General features: G+C 33.8%; 1 protein-coding gene across 1 annotated transcript in view; it reads left to right on the top strand.

Moving 5' to 3' along the window:
• Positions 1–15,138, top strand: part of TRIM9_3 (E3 ubiquitin-protein ligase trim9) — a 76,284-nt gene extending 61,146 nt beyond the window's left edge. Inside the window, exons 6-8 of the mRNA XM_051211448.1 lie at positions 2,427–2,565; positions 5,044–5,283; positions 13,833–15,138. Coding sequence (XP_051073261.1) covers positions 2,427–2,565; positions 5,044–5,283; positions 13,833–14,512 — 1,059 coding nt within the window. The 3' untranslated portion in view covers positions 14,513–15,138. The remainder of the gene's footprint in view (positions 1–2,426; positions 2,566–5,043; positions 5,284–13,832) is intronic.
• Positions 15,139–25,958: the final 10,820 nt, after the last annotated feature.

Here is a 25,958-nt window from a genome sequence, read left to right as displayed (position 1 = left end):
CGATACTTTTTGTACCATTTAATTGTTTTATAAAACTTTGTATAAACTGAATGAAAAGTTTACTGTCTATTAATGTCATCTGGAAAAGTACTGAGACCGAGAAGCGTTGAACTGACAAAGCTTTTTTGTTACTGTAGACAATTTGTTAATGAACTGGATCAACTACAATAACTAAATCTAAGTATTTTTAATGGTCAACACAAATCACTTAACATCAAATACAGTCTATCATTAGTGTGGAGGGATGTGAAGACTACTGATTGTCATTGAGATCACGAACTAACTGAAGTTAGACAATCATTGAAAACCAATAAACACTAATCAGGTCAGTCTTTGATCTCAATAACAGTATATTTTTGCTTGTAAACATCAAGTTAAGTGACTACATTACATTATATATTTAGTTAATTTGGACTATCCATAAGGCGTGAGACATTTTGGTGATAACCATCGACTAAATGAGTTTGTAGGTGTCATTACCAAGGTTTGATTTGATAATTTCGAATAAATTGAGCAAATATATTATTTTTATTTACATCGACTAAATGCTCACTGTCTTCCTATTTTTTTCTGCTAACTTATGGATTACTGTTTTGTAACGTTCATTTTTTATCTTTGGGGAAATATAAAAGGAAGACATCAAAATACAGAAAGATTATCTAAACAGATTTTTAAGTCTTTTACTACTATATATATGATTCACTCCTGATACTTGAATAATACCAACTGTCATAATCATTCACTTGTGACATGTGAGATCTTTTTATCAAGGTATTTGTTTTTTTGTAACTGCCCCTTTCTCTGTTTTTCTTTGTTTCACCTAATTGAAACACAGGGTTTTCAGATTTGTACGTGTGGGTGATATCAAGTTTTGTGTCGCATGTACAGCTAAAGTAAGAGATGAACACACATTATCTTCTTGTCTGAAATAAAACGAATAGGAAGTAACAACGGAGTTACTGTCATCCATTAACATGGTAATTTATCCGAATGAAAAATAATAAGGATACAGGAGCAGGCTATATGACTAGGAAATGTCACATAAACATATTTTGATACATAGATAAATTATATTGTTAAGTTTTAGGATATTTTTAAAATGAATAATTCGTTTGACTAATGTCCTTCAGTAGTCCCGGCATCTGACTCCAGTTGGATTATATGCTGATTTTCATCGAAATATATATGCCGGCTATCCTCGTATATAATTATCAACATAATCCGCGTTAGTGGATAACAGAATTAAATAAGTCAAATACGTGAATGGATTTTGAATACGTATATTTCATACACTTATTGATCCAGGCTGACATCCAGCGAAACGAAGTGAAGAAAGCGAAGTGAAACGAGACGATGTATCGTGTAGCGGTGATGGCGAGTGAACCAACTCGTTTTTACCTAGCGTGACTCATTATTTATAGTCAGATAAGGCAAGTAATTAACACACATACGATCATATAAAAACAGTCAAGATTAATGATCAAATAAGTGACGGTAAAAATGTAGCTTGAGAAGAATAATTAGATCTGTCTATCCAGGATAGAATAACCAATGTGGGCTTGACATAGTACCAGCCCCTTTAGCCTCTCGTTCATCCAGTGATTAAGCCCAGTTGATTGAGAATGCGAACCACATGTATCAGTGAGTCATTATATTTCAATATGATTGAATATTTACCACTAAATAATATGTAGTGATTTAGAAAAAAAAGTGGGTTAAGTTACATTTGAAAAATATTTTCTCTGCAGAACTGATCAATAAAATGGAGGCATAATTTAGAAATCACTTATTCAATGAATAGATTACTGATTATAAGTGTAACTTGACGGCTTGTAGAAAGCAATTCATATATAACATTTGCGAAACCTGCAACCACTACTCTCGACAAGCAGTTTCAAGAGCTTATTTAACTTTATTCAGTAAGTTGAATTATTGTTTTTATATTAATAAAGATTAAAACAATATCCTTTTATAGCTTTTCCTCATTACAAAATGAAATACTGTTTGTTCTTTTATTGTTGAATATACTTATTTACTTACTTGCGCCTGCTGCTCCCTCTGGAGGAGCATAGGCCGCTTGCCAGCATTCTCCATCCAGCCCTGTCCTAGGAAATTATTTTCAGTTCTCAGTTGTTATTCATCCTTTTCATGTCTGCTTCCAATTCCCGACGTAGTGTGTTCTTCGGCCTTCCTCTTTTCCTTTTCCCTTCAGAATTTCAAGTTAGTGCTTGCTTCGTGATGCAGTTTGATAATTCCCCTAATGTGTGTTCTATCCACTTTCATCACCTCTTCCTAATTTCCTCTTCAGCTGGAAATTGGTTCGGTCTCCCCCACAGTACGATGTTGCTGATGGTATCCGGCCAAAAGATATTGAGTATCTTGCGTAGACAACTGTTTATAAATACTTGTTTATTTTTTCTTTACAGGTTGTCTACACAGGACCTGAATGTGTTTGTCGAGTGGAAGGTTTACATTTAAATACAACTTATCGCTTTCGTATTCGATCTACAAATGGAATTGCTCAAAGTGCTTATAGTGATATTGTTGCAATAAAAACAGCTCGTCGTAAGTAAAAATGCATCCTATATACTTTTAGAAGAAATTTTATAGAATCTAAGTAATAGAAGTTTGTTAAATTGCAAATTGAACCCATCTACACCTTTCAGAAACGCCCTTTCGGCAATGGTTCAAAGATATTCTCATGCGTACATTCCAACTGTTTATTTTACGAAATTCGAAATGAAGATCATCAGAATGAGGGTTTGCAGAGATTGTAGTAGTTCTATTGGGAAGTCGTAACCAGTGGAGTCCAATCCGTGTCGGATAGAGACAGGTTTCTACCTCAGACAATGAGTGAAGGGTTGCGCAAGATCATGGAACGATTGAAGTTAAACATTAAAACCGTCGGATGTCAGCTCAGTGGTCCAGAGGTTGTGTTCGTGAGCGAGATCGAAGGTCCTGAGTTCGGATCCCACACACGGGGTCGTGGATGCACACTGTCCCACATTAGTACGGAACGGTCGTACAGTGTTTCCATGTTTTCAATAATGGTCTAGCTTAGATCGACTTATGAATCCAACTATTAGAATTCGGAATGGCTTTGAAACTAAGAAGTTTTGATCTGTTTGTAAATATTTGCATTTCAAGTTGTGAATATTCTGGTTGTTTTAATGCTCGCCAACCTTTTTAAAACTTATACGTGTAGATCGTTTTACTTTAGTTACCTTCAGTTCTTTTTCATATAAAAATGGAACTAGCAGATCGTTCATTAATAATTTTAGGAGCAACTTTAAATGATCGCTTTAGCTTTCTTTCTATTTGTTTTAACAGATGATACCTGATTTCAACGTTTCCTCTATTTATTGAGTTTTTATCTGGTTGATTTTTAAACTAATCTCTATTTCTGCTACCAATCAGTAAGAAGAAAATAATCGACTAATCTTTTTTTAGTTATTCATTCACTCCATTATATGTCCATGAAGTTTATCCTAGCTTCATTTTCTTCTGAGGCTGTACTCAACGTGTCAATCATTGGTTGACTTTGAAAATTCTCATAACGAATTTGAGGAGTAATCAAAATACAAAAGCACCTCACTAATTATAATATTTCATTGTATCCATATCTTGACGTCTAGCAGTTTTTGTTTCCTTCTTCATACAATAAACTATATAGAGCCCATTAGACCTTTCTAATAATTAGTTTAATCCCAGAAATTTTACATAGTAGTCTCTTCTTTGTATACATAACACAAGTTATTTAAAGTGTTTCGTATGTTGACAAAATATCTCATCCTGTGCTAGTTCATTTATATCAGTTCTGTCCATTGAAATGACTGTCACTTATTTATTGAGCTAATATCGTAACATATATTCAAAAGTGTTAATGTAAGTTTCAAATTCGGAAGTGTAACTATACTGGATTTATTATTAAGACATTAAAAACTCAACGAAGGGATCTCTTTTTTCAACGAATTTATTATCAAGATGTACAACAGTATCAATATATGAAAATTTTGTTAAAGTATTAGTTCCATCAGGACATATGAACAAGGAATAAATATGATGATGTAACAGAAAGATTACATAATGTGAATAATAACAATAAGAGATTGTGTATGTACAAATAGAAAGCTTTGTAAAATTAATTAGTTAGCAACGGATTATAGTGTGAATGAAGTAACATTATTAAAATGTTTTTGTTACAATAATGAAAGGTAATAGAGAAGTTAAATGAAATGAAGTGATCTCAGAAACAATTATAAGTATAATCATGAGGATATGAAACATAATTAAAGAGAGAGGGGTATTTCAAATACAAAATATAATAATACTAATATAGTTTAAGGACATAATAATGATATCGATAAGGCGTACTTTTTTGTACTCTGTTCTGGTCTCATATCATGGATGATGAGAACTTCTATTGTTTTAAGGAGTTGGGTACGAAGAAACAGAAGAAGAAGGGATTGTGTAAACAACCTTAAAATCAACCTGTGGATCAGTGAAGTGATTAAAGTCGATTAGATGTTCAAAAATGGAACTTCTAACTGCTTTCCTCTCACACTTGTGGTGAAACCACATTGGGACATGTTCTCGTATACAAGTTGAAAGCAAGTGCTGGCTACAATTTATTTACACACAAATCAGAGGTGTGGTATAAACTTCTAATTATATTTTACGTCAAAGTTATTGCATTTCGCATCTCTAGCATATGTGCATGTATTGTGAATGCATAAATTCTTTACTTCCATTTACTCTGTCAATTCATAATGTGACTTTAGAATAATTAAAAGCCAATACTTTCGGAATCTAAAAGTCACTAATCAGAAATCCATAAGTTCCTAAATATTTTTATATACTAGATTCATATTGTATCTTAAAAACTACATTATATAACTTTCCATCTTCACTATTGCTTGTTCAATAGCTTTGTGTACATATGTACTCTAGCGACCAAACTTTAAATGTTATGTTTTTAATTTATTTCATCGTTTATGACTAGTACCTAGATTTTTTTTTTAACCTTTATTTTTATCTATACAGTTGCATCATTTGTTATGAATCCTTTATCTGGACCTGCTCCACCTATTAGTGGTTTAAAACTATCATCTGATGGATGTACAATCAGTGCTCAAGGAGATTTGGAAGATCGTGTTCTCTTGGGTGATGTTTGCTTCTCAGAAGGTATTCATTATTGGGAATGGAATGTTGAACAGTATGATGGTAAAGGACAGCCTTCATTCGGAATAGCACTGGCTCAAGTGAGCAAAGATAAAATGCTTGGTAAGTGATTATTGGTATGATCAAATAAGTACGTTTATGAGATCCCTCATAATTATTGTTTATGAATTAGGTTACCTAATAAGATTTTGGTTTGCTTGATAACTTTTGAGATTGTATTTGGGTTTGGAAAGAAGCTTGGATTATGGCACTATTTTAAACAGGAAAGATAACTAGAAAACTATTTCTCATTCTGTGGCTTCAAAGTTTTCCTTTCACCTCCAAAACACCAATCTTATAAGTATAAATACCAAGGTTGGACTTAATATTTTCAAGTGAATTAAGTATTGGGTAGAAACTTGGTGATAAATGTATTTTTTAAATTTCCTAATGAGTAGAAATTTGTATTTCTGACGTTTCGTGACCTAATGTAAGCCACTTCTTCAGAGTAAGCAAATAATCGAAACTAAATTAACACAAGTTTAAATAGGACAAAGGAAACAATGCAGAACATTTTTAGAACAATCAAAATTATAATGGGTCTGAACATGTCAATGTCATGTTATTTTTGGTCAAGGTGATTCTGTATGACAGATCACTGGATTTATTTGTGCGCATGATGGTAAGGTATGAAAAATGTACAATTTGTAATGTGAAGTAGTGAGGTTAAAACTTATTCTGAAGAAACGACTTAAATTAAGCCACAAAATGTCAGAAAAACAATTTTTTACTCATTCGACTATCACAAAAATATATTTATCACTATCAATCTTATAAGAAAATAATTGAAAACCTGGTAGCTTTAGGTCAAACTATTCAATCTTTATCTTGGAAACGTTATCTTACTTTGTTCACAAGTTTACCTATGCAGAATACCGAGAAGACAAGCTTTTCTGACTATGGATTATCCAACTAATAATACCCGACAAGAACGACGTTTTTAAATTATTGTTAGTTACATGATAACCATAGCTACTTTGATGAAACTTCATTAGTACACAAAGTTCGTCTTATTACATGATTTGAATATAGAATATTGTGTAATCGGAAAGCAATTTATCAAAGATTTTGAATCATTATTTTCAATGTCAATAAACATCAAACCAACCGTATAATAAATTCACATGGTATTGTCTACTTGAATCTTCCCATTGATGTTTTAGGACTGAAACTGATCAATCTCTTATTCGCATATGTGCATCATGTGCGCACTGCCTCCATATTACCCTAACTCACAAGCATTCTGAACAAAGATGAATAGTGACTAGTAGTGGAATCCAGGACACGCGTTTCTTCCTATTTTAGACTCGTCAAATAGGTGTGCCTGCATCTCCGAGTTGATGTTCACTCTGGACTCCGCAACTCGAACCCAGTACCGATCGCTTCAAACACCATCGCATTAATTATCCACCTAGCTACGTACAGTATGCATATATGCCAATAACAGACTGATCAATTGCAGTGGTAAACATCAATGGGAAGATTCAAGTGAACAATACCAAGTGAATCTAAACTTCACCCCATTGCACAAGCAAGTGGCTATCAAGAATCAGGAATCAGGAATCAGTAGCTAAGTGGATAACGCGATGGTGTCTGAAGCAAACAGTACTGGGTCGGAGTCTCAGAGTGAGCATGAACTCTGAGATGCAGGTATATCCACCTGACGAGTTCGAAATAGGACGAGACGCGCATCCTAGATTCCACTGCTAGCCACCATCCGTCTTTGCTTACAACCATAAAGTAGTTACTTGATGAACAAAACTTGTTAATAGTCTCTGTAATAAAGATCTTTCTTTACTAAATTAATCAATTACGTTCATAATTTAAACAAATTTGGTTTCTTCAGAATTCAATAATCATGATATAAAATATGGCAATGAAATTGAGTGAATGGTTATTGTAATACACTCTGTTTTTTGTTTTAAGAAATATTAAAATGCGTTCAAGATGATAAAATTAGTGTCTAGCAAAGCAAGATCTAGTCCCATGGTGTTCTGTTGATTCCTTACACTATTCAAACTAAACTAAGAGTTATTTGTACGAATTAGCCCATAGATTTTGGTAGACATGATGGACTAAGAAATGGGGCAATTAAGGAACTGTAAAATATTGCAAAACATAATGTCATTTTGTATTTATAAACTATAGGTAAGAGGTGAGAAATACGAAATAAACTATCATTGAAAAAATATAACATTCTGTTTAAGAATCGTTTCGTGTTCCATTTTACCAATGTCAATATATTCTGAATTTCTGTAGGTTAGAACTAAAGGACCACACATACGATAACATGTTTAGCTTTAGAAAATATATAATCTCAATCAACCCAATGTAATAATTATAGAATGAATTCCATAGCCATTTATAAACATAAATGCCAGTATAACTCAAGCCACTAAGGTAGATGCTGAAAGATTTAAGGGCGAGACTATAATTTATGGACGAACCAATCAGATTAAGAATAACAGGTCTTGGATTTTGACGCGAAATCCACTTACCCATTCGCCCAAATAGCGTCTTTGCATTTTAGCTGATATCAGCTCGTTATGAAAACTATAAATCTAAATCTTAACCCTTACCATCAATCGTAAATCATTGTCTTTATTCTTCAAACTGTTTTATAACCTTCATTTAGCCCTATTAAGTAGGTAGACACTCAAGATCACTATGGCGTCACTCAAAGGTCGTCCATAAATTATAGTCTCATCGATTTAGGTTCAAAGGACTAGTAATTTATGGTGAAATGACCACACTTCTAGGTAGCATATTTGGTAAAAATATACCATCAGATGTAAAACAATACTGATATTTTTTAAGAAATACAACTCTAAATTAGTTGTTAAATAGTGAAATATGTCATCTTTATTCATGTCTAGCTAAATTATTCATCACCAAGTATTTAGTTTTGGAATGTCTGATTCTGAGGTTAAGTTTATCAGTGCTGTATGAGCACTTATATCCAAATAATTTAAGTCTTCCATTAACTCGAAGAAATAATGTCTTTCAGTCTCAAAATGTAATTGCATGCCAAGTTGACTGTCATTTCTTTCCCTAAATTACTGAATGACTATTGTTTTTGGGATAAAAAGAATTTGATACAGATTGATTTGATTCCTCTTTTTTTCCACCTTCTAATAGTCCTCTTTGACTTGTCAGTTTAATTCATATCATATATTAATTTTACGTGATACGTTGAATAAATCATTTGGAAACTGAATAGTCTATTTTGAAAATATGTTTCATCAGAAAGTAACATCAGCTTGAGCACTATTGAAAATTTGATAGTAGACAGTTCATAGACACTTCATTGTAGATTGAAAGCCTTGAACAGTCTGACTTTTCCACGTTACACAAAAACGACCGAACTTAACACGATCATGTCCTATAAGATGAGGATTATTTATTCAGTTACTATATGTGTGGGTCTAACGGTCCTCATTACCCATGATCACAACTTGTGACCCTACATAGTTGGTTTTCAATAAAAACTTTGTAGAAATCATATTTGCTTGTTTAAAAAGTGTAACTGTTTAAAAAATTGATAGGGATCGTACGATGTGTAAATAGTTTGGACTATAATTATGCCATTAATCATATGTCGGTTCATCCAGGAGATCCGGTTTGATCCAAGTGATCTAAACAGCTCAGCTCAGCTCTTTCTGAGGTTGATCTAAAATAAGTGAAATAATTGTCCAGCATTTCAATCAATCAAACTCAAATCTGTTTATCGGCAGAGTAATCGATAGTTGAAACTATCACTAGCTATCCTAGTTAATCTAATTATTAAAAACAAACAGACTTGAATGACCTTATCTAATGACTCATTTATCACAATAAATACGGAATAGCAATTACCATCCCTTTTTTCCTCACTCTCATTTCTATTAATTAGTAGATATCATAAAAACCTATAACCAAGTAATTAGATTCTAATCTCATATTTCTTATCATATAAAGTCATTTAAGCTAAACACTTAAAAGTTCATTTGAAGTGTTTAATACAATTTACGGTTGATAACATGTCAACAAGATGTTCGTATACATGAACTACTGACTCTCAAGTCTAATTCAATACGTGACAATGAAAGAAATAAGTAATGTTACTTGAAGTTTAAAAGCACGTTATAATTATTACTTATAAAGTTATTGTATAACAATGGTGTGTTTATATGAATGGTTTATGTTTGTGATTTAATTTGTCTTGTTGATCTGTTCAACACGTAATATAAGGTCATACATTTACACAGATTAGTATGATTCAACTATACCGGATCATAACATAGTTAAACATAAAATTCTTACCAGAGTAAGTTGCAAGTGTCGAAATTTATCAGATTCAGATGTAATGTCGATCCATGACGTGTATATGTTTTCGAATGGGAATCTATAAACATTAGAAATTAGTGATTGAAGATCCTGTGTAGTTTAGCTGAATATCATTGATATTAGCGTAAATGCATTCCACCTTTATCTCTTCATACTTATACGTTGAATAAGCCCTGAAGATATTGTCTAGAACAATGACGAAAGATTTTTTAAATTAAACTATAACTTATTATCACTTTATACCTGTTTTATTTGTCGTCATATATTCGTTTTCGACTGTTACATAAACCATTGTCAGCACAAATCATTATAAATAAAAAAGCCTTTCATACAAGTTTCAGGCAACTGTTATAATACCAGTAACAATTCAGAACTTCTACAATACAAGTTATCAGTATGGGGTTGTGGAGATTACTAAATTTTTGACTGACATCATGAACCGATTGATGTTAGATCGCCATTGAAAATCTGGAAGCACTGGACGGCCGTTCCGTCCTATTGTGAGACTCCTCAGCGCGATCCCGCCCACGAGGTTCGAACCCAGGACCTTCTGTCTCACGCTCGAACGCTTAACTCCTAAACCACTGAGTCGGTATTCAAATGTTTTTGTTAAGGGTTAACCTCAACCAATCCACGAAATTGCACGGCTATGTTCTATTGTACTGAGGTAAATACCTATCTCTACCCGACACGGATTAGCTCCACTAGTCACGGCTTCTCACTAGAAACTACCATCCAGTGCTTCCAAATTTTCAATGGTCGTCTAACATCAATCGGTTCATAATCTCAATCAAAACTCAGATAATTTAACTAGTTTCATCTGATCAAAATGATGTAGTTTCACTAATTTGAATACATTTACAAACAATTATTACACTACATATATCATATAGTTTCATCTGTAACATTATCAAAACTAAAGTATTTAGTATCGAGGCAATAGGCACTGTATGCACATAAGCCAATAAGAGACTGATCAATTTCAGGTATTCGATTTTCCTCACCACCACCGAAAAAAAACTTATTTCAATTCCATACAACTCTTAAATAGTTTAATCATTATTCCAAATAATATTTCCCCTTTAAACCTGATTGGTTAACCTTTCTATTCTATTGAAATTTTAACAGTTATATATGACCTTATTATTTATTTTTATTATATTACCGTATAGTTTGTTTTATTCTATTCTATTCACCTTAATGTTAAAATCATAATTATAATTTGGTTATTTTGGAAGAAGAAGAAGAAAAAGTGATTTGCTTAAGGCAAAATTTTAATCTCAAGGGATAATGAAAATTTTTCCTAATTGAATAACTTTCAATTTAAGTGAATAAAGAGAAAAGAGAAAAAAAGAAGAGAATAACACTGAAGAGAAGTTTATCAAAGTTGTCAGTTTTTATTTAAGTTTTTTATCTTATCAAGAGAGCTATACAAGTAAATAAAATAATCAGACATAATTCTTATTCTAAGTCTAATTGAATATAGTAGTGAATATATGTATAGTGCTCCACAAATGCCCTGGTACGGTCGAGAGTGGAGAGAGACCGCTCTCCCTCTCGAAATACTCTCACATGGCCACGCGTATATAGCCTCTTCCAGAGAAGTCCTACTCACTGCCTTCTCGTGGCAGGGGTGTTGTTTACGAAAATGAGAGGACGAAAAGCGAATGTCCGGTGCTCTAACCGGATTCCAAACCAATGGTGCACATGGGCTCCAGGATCCTGAGGGAACAAATGGCATATGAACCAATGGTTGGTCACCGGCTACCATGGAACTGCATCTCCTAATATTGCTCCACTTCCTTATGCTGTGAAGCACAGATGATATGATTCAAAGTTCAAAAATCAAAACAATATAGAGTTATTCTTACTCACTTGAATTTTCTTTGTTTTCATATAAATATGACTAATTATTTTAAGTTTCACAGTGTGGAGTTTTAAACACAATGAATTATGTTTGAAGTTACTAGAATCTGTGACATTATAAATCACAATGATAAACATATATTCGACTATGGTAATGGACTGTACTATGGATATAGAGATTTACTCTAGTGGTAATAATATTAATGATAAAATATGGATAGTGGCTAGCAGTGGAATCCAGGATGCTCATTTCGTCCTATATGGGACTCGTCAGGTGGATATACCTGCATCTCAGAGTTCATGCTCACTCTGAGACTCCGACCCAGTACTGTTTGCTTCAGACACCATCGCGTTATCCACTTAGCTACTGATTCCTGATTCCTGATTCTTGATAGCCACTTGCTTGTGCAATGGGGTGAAGTTTAGATTCACTTGGTATTGTTCACTTGAATCTTCCCATTGATGTTTACCACTGCAATTGATCAGTCTGTTATTGGCATATATGCATACTGTACGTAGCTAGGTGGATAATTAATGCGATGGTGTTTGAAGCGATCGGTACTGGGTTCGAGTTGCGGAGTCCAGAGTGAACATCAACTCGGAGATGCAGGCACACCTATTTGACGAGTCTAAAATAGGAAGAAACGCGTGTCCTGGATTCCACTACTAGTCACTATTCATCTTTGTTCAGAATGCTTGTGAATTAAGGAAATATGGAAGCAGTGCGCACATGATGCACATATGCGAATAAGAGATTGATCAGTTTCAGTCCTAAAACATCAATGAGAAGATTGAAGTAAAACAATACCGAGTGAAATTACTGAGTAGTATTGTGGTGTGTGCTACTGATATCTACAGATATAAGTAGTATGTATCATCAATTCAAAGTGAAATGCCTAAAGGCAGAAGGTTTAGAAGATCAAAGATTAAGAATAAAGATTGATTGGTGTAGAAACGAAAGAACAATGAAGTCTGAGACGACTGACTGACATTTTACAAATGAACTATTTACTGTATGAATAAATAATATATTTGTAATATCCCAATGAGTAGAAAATTAGATTTTCTGACGTTTCGCGACTTAGTATAAGTCTTCATAGAATAAATAACCAAATTAAAATAATCCAAGTTTAAATAGTACAGCTGGACAATTAGCTTATTTATTCTCTGAAGAAGTGACTTACACTAAGTCACAAAACGTCAGAAAATCTAATTTTCTACTCATCAGGATATTACAAATATCTTATTTATTTATAACAATCTACCCAATGCTCAATTTATTCGAAATTATCAAATCAAACCTTGGTAATGATATGTATTTACTGTATGATTCTCAGATTTTAATTTTTATTATTTAAACATAAATATAGGTACAAGAAGGCACCAAATAGATATGCACCACATAAATCATTCGACTTGTGTGAGAGCTGGAATACTGCCCGGGTGCCCAAACCGAAGCAGGTGGTTTTCTTAGGTGGCCACGCCCCAAGCCTTTGATCTAAAGGTCTGATCCACAAGGCAGTGGAGCAACGTAAGGAGATGCAGTCCCATGGTAGCCGATGACCAACCATTGGTTCATACGCCATTTGTTCCCTCAGGATCCTGGAGCCCATGTGCACCATTGGTTTGGAATGAGGGTTTTCCAACTCACGTAGGTGAATCCACCGTATCCATCAACCCGGTTAAAGCGCCGGATATTCGTTTTTCGTCTTCTCAATTTCGTAAACAACAGTAATGCCGCGAGAAGGCAGTGAGTAGAACTTCTCTGGCAGTGGTTGTATGCACGAGGCCATGTGAGAGTATTTCGAGGAAGAAAAGAGTTGACTCTCCGCACTCTCGGTCCTACAAGGACATTTGGGGGCTAAACTTAGATGTTCTGTAATTTTGCGTTCGAATACATTCGATTATCCCCACTTGTGTTCTCATTCAATACAGTAAGACTTCTATTTTGATCAATTAATTATATTTGCCTTATGTTTTCACTATAATTCTCTTATACTCTAATCACACAATATGTGAAATTTATCGTAAGTTTCATATTCACAATGAATTTATTCCAGGTTATTTGATTGTTATTTATGAAGATGTCTTAAAATTAGAATGAATACTGGAAATATAAGAATGTCTATATTTTCCCTCCTTTTTTATTCTGTTTTGTATCGAATGTAAAACAAACAAACAAACAAACAGAATTCATGTCATTTAAATGAAATAAATCTCGTTTATATGTAGGTAACCTGAATCTAGAATTTCAATCAAGATTGAGTTACTTTAGACTGAATAAGAACATTGTTTTCATTGAAATTTCAATGGTAGTCATTATATTCAATTCATATAATAAGGAAAAAAGCTGGTATGAAATTGAGAACAGTTGTTTGATATCTTATTTGGTATTATACATTTTTTTTTCTTTCTAACAGGTCAAGATGAATTTGGTTGGGCAATGTATTTGAATTCTAAACGTTCATGGTTTCTTCATCGAGGTGAGCATAGAGATCGTACAGATGGTGGTATTAAAATAACACAACAAGAAATAAATGATAAAAGTATTACACAGAATACATCTTCAATTACAACTACAATTGGTGTAAGATTTGATTGTGAACGTGGTCATTTAGCTTTTTATTTAAATGGTGAACCTCATGGTCCTATAGCTTTTACAAATTTAAATATAAAACAAGGTGATAAATCAAATCAAGGTGGAGATAATACAAAAAAATCAAATTTATTCTATCCTGCAATTAGTTTAAGTTATTATACACGTGTTCGATTAGTATCCGGTTTAGAAGTACCAAGTGAAAGTGAAGATTCAAGTGATTCTTCTGAAGCAGAATATGATTTATCCTTATCAACTCCTCAATTCCATTTTAACTCTACAGATCCAAAGCATTATCCCATTGATCATAATGACAATAATAATAATAATAGTAATAATAATGAGTCTGAAAACAAGAACATTGTGACTTATCCATTCCCTACTTATTTAGTTCGTTCAACAACTGCACCGTGTATTCGAAAACCTTCAAGTCCCGATACATTACTGAGACAACCCAAGAAATCAATTGTATTACCTAAACTCATAACATTCAGTCGAAGTTAGCATGAATAGAAAATCGATTTCAAACAAGTTGGGTTTTTTTTTCGTGAAGATATCCGAGATCAATTCTTTGTATTTCAAAATCAAGGATTATTATCATATTTAACCATACATTTATTTGTTCATAATAAGTGAACAATTACAAGTCTTTTTAGTTTCTATTGCATTTTGCCTATTAGTTCTTTATATTGATTAATAAAACTCTTGGTTAATTTTGTACATAATCTTAAATACATACCTACTCAGGTAAGTTTCTTTCTAGAACAGAACAATTGTGAATTATTTTGTATCCTAATCATCATCTGGTAATTGACCTTTTAATAAAATATCGTGAATGTTAATTAACAACCTGTAGACAATTTTATCCAGTCGAAGTAAAGACCCTTCACATTTTCAAAAATTTTTTTTTGTTTTGAGAATTGAAACTATCCAAATTGATATTGTCTTGAAAGTGTAAATCATTTAAATTCACTCATGTTGGAGTGAGTTTCCTTTCTCTCTGTATTCCATTATGTATTGTACGTTTGCCTGTTTTGAATTCTTAGTAATCAGATTGAATTGAAGTCATTATGTACAGAAATTGTTTCATGTCATTATTCAATTATTTGTAAAAAAAAAATACTTCAGACGTTGTTTTTTTCGTTTTTGATTAGGTTACTTTAATAATTTTTCAGTAGCTAAGTATATAAAACTAAAAATAATCTGAAATTACATCTATGACGTGGCATAAATGGTTTTTCCAAATCTGAATCATCCACATATATCATTAAGCCTATTAGAATATACTATCTCATCTCCAGATTATTGTGTAACTCCTACCATTGATTCAATTATACAGTACCATCCCAGCAAGCTATGGATTTCTGTTATTATATCATGAGCGTAATTCGATTCATAAAACAGATGAATAAATTCAAGTATAACAGTGAAGTTTCTCAATCTTTATATGTTACAATCATTTCACGAATTTAATTCTGAATAAAAATATTTAGTAATGACCAGAGTTTCTTGTCAATGAAAATAGGTGACAATTTACAATGATAAAATCTATGAAAGTGCCTCTAGATTTTAGGAATCTATACTCTTATGATGGAATTTTGTTCTCTGAGCTACAAATCTCCACCATCTCAAGATCTATACTTTTTTACATTACTTACTCACTTACACTTGTTACTTCTCGTGGAGGAACATAAGTCGCCCATCAACATTCTCCATCTAACCCAGTCCTGGACAGTCCTTTCCAGTTTCTATTCCTCCTTTTCATGTCTGCTCCCATTTCCCGACGTAATATGTTTTTTTTTTGGCCTTCCCTTTTTCCATTTCCCTTCAGGATTCCAGGTTAAGGCTTGCCTCGTGATGCAGCTTGATGATTTCCATAATGTATGTCTCTAATACATTACTTTGATTAAATATGAGAGTTGATTAAGATTGAAACTTTTGTTTCTTTTCCTAATCTTACAATAATAAATCTCAATATTATCGAAATACTTTTTTAACTTGAATATATCTCAGAACTAAATTTTTTGGCATTACATAATCAATTCAATAAAGTTTTATTGATTGATTACTAAGTCATAATTAATCTTCAAATTATCAAAATATATTTTATGAACTTTTCGATAAAAGTGATTTCAACAGTTGAGATCATGAGTCAATTGAAGCTAGACCACCATGGAAAACCTGGGAACACTGGACGGCCGTTTCGTCCTATTGTGGGACTCCTCAGCAGTGCGCGTCCACGACCCCGCCTCGCGGGATTCGGACCCAGAACCTATCAGTCTCGCGCGCGAGCGCGTAACCCACCATTGAAATTACTAAAATCCCCCCAAAGTCCCTTCTGATAATAATCATCCTACTGGTGACTGACTTCAAGAGGCATTTCCTGGAGTTCTAGTGAGAAGCCGTGACCAGTGGAGTTCAACCAGGTTTATTGTTAGATATCAGCTCACTGAAGACAATGGTGTACGGTGGCGCAATTTCGTGGATTGGTTGAAGTTAGACATTAATACCGTTTGTTACCGACCGGCTCAGTGTTCTAATGGTTAAGTGCTCATGCGCGGGACTTATAGGTCCTGGGTTCGATACTCTAGGGGGGCAGGATCGTGGATGCGTACTGCTGAGGAGTCCCGCACTAGGATGAAACGGCCATCCGGAGCTTCCAGGCTTTCCATGATGGTCTAACTTCAACTGATTCATGATTTCAGCTATTGAAATTACTAAAATTACTAACAAATCCACATAATCATTTTAAATAACAATTTCTTATCAAACAACAGTGGATGTTAATGTAAATTTCACTATATACAGGTCATAGAATCAAGCTCATCAAAAGATTTTAACTAAGTAAGGACCATTCACAAAATTATTTTATCCTCTTAACCTATGACCAAGTCGTATTGTGATCTCGATTTTGCATGATAAAGGAACAGAATGTTACTGTCAAGCCACATTTTGTCAACTAGCATCGAATAAAAACAGTGTCTAAGAGGTAACAATATTATAACCAGCAAATCGAATTTGATTTAAAGGTAATGTGAATAGTCAGTGATGGATAAAAAAAATTAGGGTTTAAGGTTTATTATAAGAAATATATTTTGACACATTCATATGATAGCGAACTCATTGATTTCGCTCTTATGAATCTGTTGTATCCTCGTCTCTTATTCTTATACTTGAAAGAACTAAGAACCATTGTAATTCCCACGTCACGAAGTAAGAACATCAAGATTTGTACAAATGAAGATTTATTAACTTCAAAACACGATAACGATGACCCTAGTTCAAAACAAACTCATTTATATATTGATTGTATACTCATTTTGATTATTAATTAGAATAAAATCACATTTTTTTTAAAAAAAAACGTACCCAGGCTTATAGCAAAACCACATACTCTCTATCATCTTGAACCAAGTTCATATTAATTTAACACAAACAATATTGTATCTTGAACAAACACCATACTCATATAAATTAATGTTATTGTTATAACTTGTGCTCCGTGTCCTATAAATCTATGACGTAATGATATCACTAATTAGAGAACAGTGATTTACTGACCTGACCAATGACACATAAAACCCGTACGAGCAGTCTAGAGTCTTTCCCAGTCCTGCTTACTGCCTAGCCCAGCCAGTTGACTCCAGAACACAAATCTCAGCCTCTGCAATATGAATAAATTATTTCAAACATACCAAACAAACAGACCACATCTTACCATAAAATAAGAAACATTTGTAAAGGGTTTATCCAAAAGTGCCTGTGAATGTGGGAGGTAGTAACTGATAAACCAGGCATAACTCAGGAATGGTAAGTCGTATAATAATATTCGATACGTCAAAATAAAGCTTATGATAAGAGGAACACGAATATCAATAGTTTAGTTACTTAGCAATTATACGATAAAATATATGTATTGTATTAGTCCATGGATGGGTCCCAACAGTTACCATTCATTTTTCTCGTCGGGATATAACAGTTATATCGAATATCACACTGAAAAACAAAAAAAATATTAATCTGAGTAAACCGCGTATTGCATAAAAAAACTATAAAAAAATGGGAGTAATGTTAAACAGAAATCGCAGAGTTGTGAATGTGCTTTTCCCTTCTCAACTCGTTATATCAGAAACAATACATATGCATTTTCGTTTTAGAATCAAACAAGTATTCTTTCTTATTGTAAACCTAGACAGTACTAATGTGGTGCGTGCTACTTATATTGATGTAAGTAGTACATGACACGAGTCAGGAATGTAATATCTGGTAGCAGAAGATGAGGAAGATCAAGAAGGAAAAGAGGGAATAGAAAACAATTAGGATGGAAATGCAATAACAACGAAGTTCGAGATAATTATTGGACATTTTGCAAATTAACAATTTACTATATGGTTTTTCTATTTAACCAAGTAACTCTGTAATTTTGTGCCAGATATAATTCGGTCGTCCTCACCTGTGTTCTCCTTCCCGACACTAATACAAGAGTTTGGACAGCTAACTCTCCTTAATAAAAAAATATCACAAGCCTTTTCGACAAATACTCAATAATGACAACACACTAAGATTTGATTCTATAATGAAAAGTTTTAAGAATATTTTATACCAAATAAAAAATAAAAAGAATTATACCCTTTAAGCAATAAGATACTAACTTAATGAATGTTAATTACGTTTTAGTAAGTACAGAGTTTTCGAACTTATGATAAATATAAAAACTAAGATCTTGGTATGTAAACCCGAACACTATGATACTAAATATGTATCTCCATTTTTCTATAAGTCTCTATATTAACAGTTGCCTACGCAAAATACTTCGGATCCGTTGGCCAGACACTATCAGTAACAACCTATTGCAGGAGAGAACAAACCAGATCTAAGTGGAGGAAGAAATCAGGAAGAAGCACTGGAAGTGGATAGGACACATATTGAGGAAAGCACTCAACTGAGTCACAAGGTATACTCTCACATAGAATCCTCAAGGCCAAAGAAGAAGAGGAAGACCGAAGAACACATTACGCCGAGAAATGGAGACAGACATAAGAAGAATGAACAACAACTGGATAGAACTGGAAAGGAAGGCCCAGGACAGAGTAAGTTGGAGAATGCTGATCTGAGGTCTATGCTCCACTGGGAGTAGCAGGCGTAAGTAAAGTAAGTAAGTAAGTCTATATCGATGTGAGTACTTTAAACTATATCTTGTAATATTTAATAGGATCAAAATATCTCATTTTGAAATGAATTGAAATCGAATATAAACAACCTAATAGATGTCTTCTACCCACCTAATACTTAATAATCTCATTAGCTATTGTGTGTTTTAATACTGAGGAGTCTAAATTACTTTTTATTTCCAATCCTTTCTATTCACTTGTATTTGATTTGAGCCTCTTAAACTTTGATAAGCTATTAAACTTAAGCTTAGATTGGTATTTCTTATTGTTTTTATGACTTCCAATGTGGTTAGCTGTTCAAGATTTACCAAAAACACCATGAAGACATAGACATTAAGTGAATGAGGACTAATCGTTGATAGTCTTTTTTCTACTCATATTATTATTCGGTTTTTACCACTACGTTATACTATTAGTAGCTCATTATTGTTCCTTCTGATTTATACTCAATTCATTTGAGTACAACAGGAACATTATAAGGAAATTGGAAAGTTTTTAAAAAATCTAACCTCGATTTTATTTATGATACTAAATTTCATTTTACTTCTGCCTTAGATTTCTAAGACTTTCTTTTGCAATTGATATTTATCTTTGGCATTTCAATACCGCCCATTCAATCAATCAACTTCGTAAGATCGATGAGAAAATCACTACGTTATACAATAAAGTTATTAAAATGCTGCAAAACAAATCAACCTACTAATACAATCCTAGTAATATATTCAAAAGACGAAAAATACGAACAAGGTAAGAGGAGTATCACCCAGAATATCATGAAAACCATCGACAAGAAAACAAGATAGACAGGATGAAATTCATTAAATTCAATAACCAATTGAACAGAAAATTATCGAACTTCTATAAAATTTTTAAAAAAATGATGGCAGATACAGAGTAACGCACATCCCATTTATAAAAGTAAATAAAACTGCATTCAGTACAAAACAAAAGAAAAAAAGACCAGGAAAAAGTGGACGAAACAAACGAAAGCAAAATAAGACAAACATGCTAAACTATAATATGAAACAAACAGGAACAAAAATATCAGAAAACAATGTAAAATGCAAAACAGAGAATAAAAAACAAAATGTAACGAAAAATTATTGAAGAAGAACCGGAAATACAATTCGTTAAAAACACTCATATATAATTCAACTAAAACACATTGAGTGACGAGACCATAGTTGATGGACGAACCAATCGGATTTTGGATAACAGATGTTGGGTTTCAGCGCGAAATTCATAATCTTAATTCCTCACACTGGTTTGTTACCCTCCCTCATTTAGTCCTAGTAAGTAGATGGGCATTCTCAGGGTCACTTTAGCGTTGCTCAAAGGTCGTGCATAAATTGTAGTCTCACGGGAAGAACGAGCAACTTGTTATTCGATATCAGTGAGGATGATGGAGTGAGGTGAATTGAATAGTACGAAAATGTTGCACACCATCACTCGTCACGCCATCGACTGACCCGATCGGCGGACTGGTCATGAGCAGAGAGCGTTGGAGGTGCCGGGGATCGAACCCGGGACATCTCGCATGCGAAGCGAGCGCTCTACCACTGAGCCACACCCCCGACCGTCGGCTTCACTAGTAAACGCTCAACAAACCCCAATAAACTACCGCACAACAACACATGAGATTAACATCCTAACAAACTATATCTACTTCTACTATCGTTTGTTAGTATTATTATTATTATTATTGCTGTTATTATCATTATTATTACCATTAATATTATTATTATTATTATTATTATTATTATTATTATTATTATTATTAATATTGTTATTGTTATTACCATCCGACTCTTGTTAGGTCACAATCAACGTGTAGCAACGATCGTAAAGTGAATCATCATTGTCAAGTAACTGGATATAGAGTTGCAACAGAAGCAAAGATCGTTCAGTGAATAGACCTTATTGCACTTCCACTCTTTCAACGACGTTTCTTCTCAAACTGACACGTGATCGCAGTCAGACGAGCACATTCCTAGCACAGTACACTATGACCGGTGTGTTTTTCTCATGATTATTCAGTCTCATTTGTCCAAACAGTGTTATTTGTACGAACAACTTGTGAAATCGAGCATTCATTCAACTGTGCAATATTTATTCACTGTTTTATACTAATCTGTTTATGTTGTCTTTTTCTTACTCGTCTTAATTCAAAAATGAACTTCGACGAATTGACATTAGTGATTAGTGGTGAATACTGTGACGAGTGTTTTCAGCATTATCGTGCCAACTACAATCTACCCTATCCCAACATATTCTCACTATAATAGTTAATGTTTCAAATTGTTAATAGATTTTACTGTGAGACACGACAACTTACTACACCAATCTGTTCATCAATTCAATCACACTGAAGTTCCATCTGCACATGATCATTTAATTACTTATTTACTTATTTATTCATTTATTTACTTTTAACAGACAAATTTTACTATGATAATCATGGAAACATTGGGTTGTTTGATTAGACCATTTGCTGATAAAATGTTCAATAGTATTATTGAGGTGACGGTGTTCAACTTTGGTTAGAGCAAATTCGATTACATTTGCATTACGCAGCTAATATGTCTGATATACAAAGTGGACATTCACAAATTTATGAGGTATTTCGCTTAGTTAGATAGTGTCAACAAAACACCACTGTTACTAAATAGAACTTGAATACCAATATTCTAACTATATATATTGTTGTATCAAACCCGATTGAGCATTATGCTTGAATGTGAAGTCGTTGACACTACTAGAGGGGAAGGTAAACTGTGAATGCTCGTTTAGAAAGGACAAGAATGTATTACTACAGCAAGTTACTTACTATTTTTGCAAGCATTTACTATGGTATTTTATTTGTCGTGAAATTGCAATTAATTAGAAACACGTTGAAGTTGAATAATGATATTTTTTGATTTATTTTCCCATGTATTTTATCAAAATATATAGATAGTATGGTATGTTGAAAACACGTTGGGTGGAGGAGGGAAGAAAGAAAAACACACTATTATTCACTGTTAATATGAGCATTGTAAATGACGGGAGTTGGCTTGTGTAAGAGAGTATCATCTGCCTATGAGTATGCATATTTTAAGAGTGTTCAATTGATTTTAAACTTACTAGCTCCCGTTCGATCGTACTCCACTCCTGCTAACAATCGAAAAAATGTTGTTCCAGACGCCTAATTAATTAATTGCCTAACAATGGATAAATAAGAATCGTGATTCTTCCCTTTCTAGCACCACATTGCTACTCTCGTAATCACAGTCATCTGACTCACTTCGAACAGTAAGGCTGATTTACTATCCATATTTGAATACACATTCCGAGCATTTGTTGCAGCCATCAATCATTGACTTGATGTGACTTTCGTAAATCACATATGTACTTTACAATGGACTAAAACACATTGAGTGACGAGACCATAGTTGATGGACGAACCAATCAGATTTTGGATAACAGATGTTGGGTTTCAGCGCGAAATTCATAATCTTAATTCCTCACACTGGTTTGTTACCCTCCCTCATTTAGTCCTAGTAAGTAGATGGGCATTCTCAGGGTCACTTTAGCGTTGCTCAAAGGTCGTGCATAAATTGTAGTCTCACGGGAAGAACGAGCAACTTGTTATTCGATATCAGTGAGGATGATGGAGTGAGGTGAATTGAATAGTACGAAAATGTTGCACACCATCACTCGTCACGCCATCGACTGACCCGATCGGCGGACTGGTCATGAGCAGAGAGCGTTGGAGGTGCCGGGGATCGAACCCGGGACATCTCGCATGCGAAGCGAGCGCTCTACCACTGAGCCACACCCCCGACCGTCGGCTTCACTAGTAAACGCTCAACAAACCCCAATAAACTACCGCACAACAACACATGAGATTAACATCCTAACAAACTATATCTACTTCTACTATCGTTTGTTAGTATTATTATTATTATTGCTGTTATTATCATTATTATTACCATTAATATTATTATTATTATTATTATTATTATTATTATTATTATTATTAATATTGTTATTGTTATTACCATCCGACTCTTGTTAGGTCACAATCAACGTGTAGCAACGATCGTAAAGTGAATCATCATTGTCAAGTAACTGGATATAGAGTTGCAACAGAAGCAAAGATCGTTCAGTGAATAGACCTTATTGCACTTCCACTCTTTCAACGACGTTTCTTCTCAAACTGACACGTGATCGCAGTCAGACGAGCACATTCCTAGCACAGTACACTATGACCGGTGTGTTTTTTCTCATGATTATTCAGTCTCATTTGTCCAAACAGTGTTATTTGTACGAACAACTTGTGAAATCGAGCATTCATTCAACTGTGCAATATTTATTCACTGTTTTATACTAATCTGTTTATGTTGTCTTTTTCTTACTCGTCTTAATTCAAAAATGAACTTCGACGAATTGACATTAGTGATTAGTGGTGAATACTGTGACGAGTGTTTTCAGCATTATCGTGCCAACTACAATCTACCCTATCCCAACATATTCTCACTATAATAGTTAATGTTTCAAATTGTTAATAGATTTTACTGTGAGACACGACAACTTACTACACCAATCTGTTCATCAATTCAATCACACTGAAGTTCCATCTGCACATGATCATTTAATTACTTATTTACTTATTTATTCATTTATTTACTTTTAACAGACAAATTTTACTATGATAATCATGGAAACATTGGGTTGTTTGATTAGACCATTTGCTGATAAAATGTTCAATAGTATTATTGAGGTGACGGTGTTCAACTTTGGTTAGAGCAAATTCGATTACATTTGCATTACGCAGCTAATATGTCTGATATACAAAGTGGACATTCACAAATTTATGAGGTATTTCGCTTAGTTAGATAGTGTCAACAAAACACCACTGTTACTAAATAGAACTTGAATACCAATATTCTAACTATATATATTGTTGTATCAAACCCGATTGAGCATTATGCTTGAATGTGAAGTCGTTGACACTACTAGAGGGGAAGGTAAACTGTGAATGCTCGTTTAGAAAGGACAAGAATGTATTACTACAGCAAGTTACTTACTATTTTTGCAAGCATTTACTATGGTATTTTATTTGTCGTGAAATTGCAATTAATTAGAAACACGTTGAAGTTGAATAATGATATTTTTTGATTTATTTTCCCATGTATTTTATCAAAATATATAGATAGTATGGTATGTTGAAAACACGTTGGGTGGAGGAGGGAAGAAAGAAAAACACACTATTATTCACTGTTAATATGAGCATTGTAAATGACGGGAGTTGGCTTGTGTAAGAGAGTATCATCTGCCTATGAGTATGCATATTTTAAGAGTGTTCAATTGATTTTAAACTTACTAGCTCCCGTTCGATCGTACTCCACTCCTGCTAACAATCGAAAAATGTTGTTCCAGACGCCTAATTAATTAATTGCCTAACAATGGATAAATAAGAATCGTGATTCTTCCCTTTCTAGCACCACATTGCTACTCTCGTAATCACAGTCATCTGACTCACTTCGAACAGTAAGGCTGATTTACTATCCATATTTGAATACACATTCCGAGCATTTGTTGCAGCCATCAATCATTGACTTGATGTGACTTTCGTAAATCACATATGTACTTTACAATGGACTAAAACACATTGAGTGACGAGACCATAGTTGATGGACGAACCAATCAGATTTTGGATAACAGATGTTGGGTTTCAGCGCGAAATTCATAATCTTAATTCCTCACACTGGTTTGTTACCCTCCCTCATTTAGTCCTAGTAAGTAGATGGGCATTCTCAGGGTCACTTTAGCGTTGCTCAAAGGTCGTGCATAAATTGTAGTCTCACGGGAAGAACGAGCAACTTGTTATTCGATATCAGTGAGGATGATGGAGTGAGGTGAATTGAATAGTACGAAAATGTTGCACACCATCACTCGTCACGCCATCGACTGACCCGATCGGCGGACTGGTCATGAGCAGAGAGCGTTGGAGGTGCCGGGGATCGAACCCGGGACATCTCGCATGCGAAGCGAGCGCTCTACCACTGAGCCACACCCCCGACCGTCGGCTTCACTAGTAAACGCTCAACAAACCCCAATAAACTACCGCACAACAACACATGAGATTAACATCCTAACAAACTATATCTACTTCTACTATCGTTTGTTAGTATTATTATTATTATTGCTGTTATTATCATTATTATTACCATTAATATTATTATTATTATTATTATTATTATTAATATTGTTATTGTTATTACCATCCGACTCTTGTTAGGTCACAATCAACGTGTAGCAACGATCGTAAAGTGAATCATCATTGTCAAGTAACTGGATATAGAGTTGCAACAGAAGCAAAGATCGTTCAGTGAATAGACCTTATTGCACTTCCACTCTTTCAACGACGTTTCTTCTCAAACTGACACGTGATCGCAGTCAGACGAGCACATTCCTAGCACAGTACACTATGACCGGTGTGTTTTTCTCATGATTATTCAGTCTCATTTGTCCAAACAGTGTTATTTGTACGAACAACTTGTGAAATCGAGCATTCATTCAACTGTGCAATATTTATTCACTGTTTTATACTAATCTGTTTATGTTGTCTTTTTCTTACTCGTCTTAATTCAAAAATGAACTTCGACGAATTGACATTAGTGATTAGTGGTGAATACTGTGACGAGTGTTTTCAGCATTATCGTGCCAACTACAATCTACCCTATCCCAACATATTCTCACTATAATAGTTAATGTTTCAAATTGTTAATAGATTT

The sequence above is a fragment of the Schistosoma haematobium genome, chromosome 1 (assembly GCF_000699445.3).
Source record: "Schistosoma haematobium chromosome 1, whole genome shotgun sequence".
NCBI lineage: Eukaryota > Metazoa > Platyhelminthes > Trematoda > Strigeidida > Schistosomatidae > Schistosoma > Schistosoma haematobium.
The sequence above is the reverse complement of the archived record's forward strand: the minus strand, read 5'-3'. Positions and strand labels throughout refer to the sequence as shown.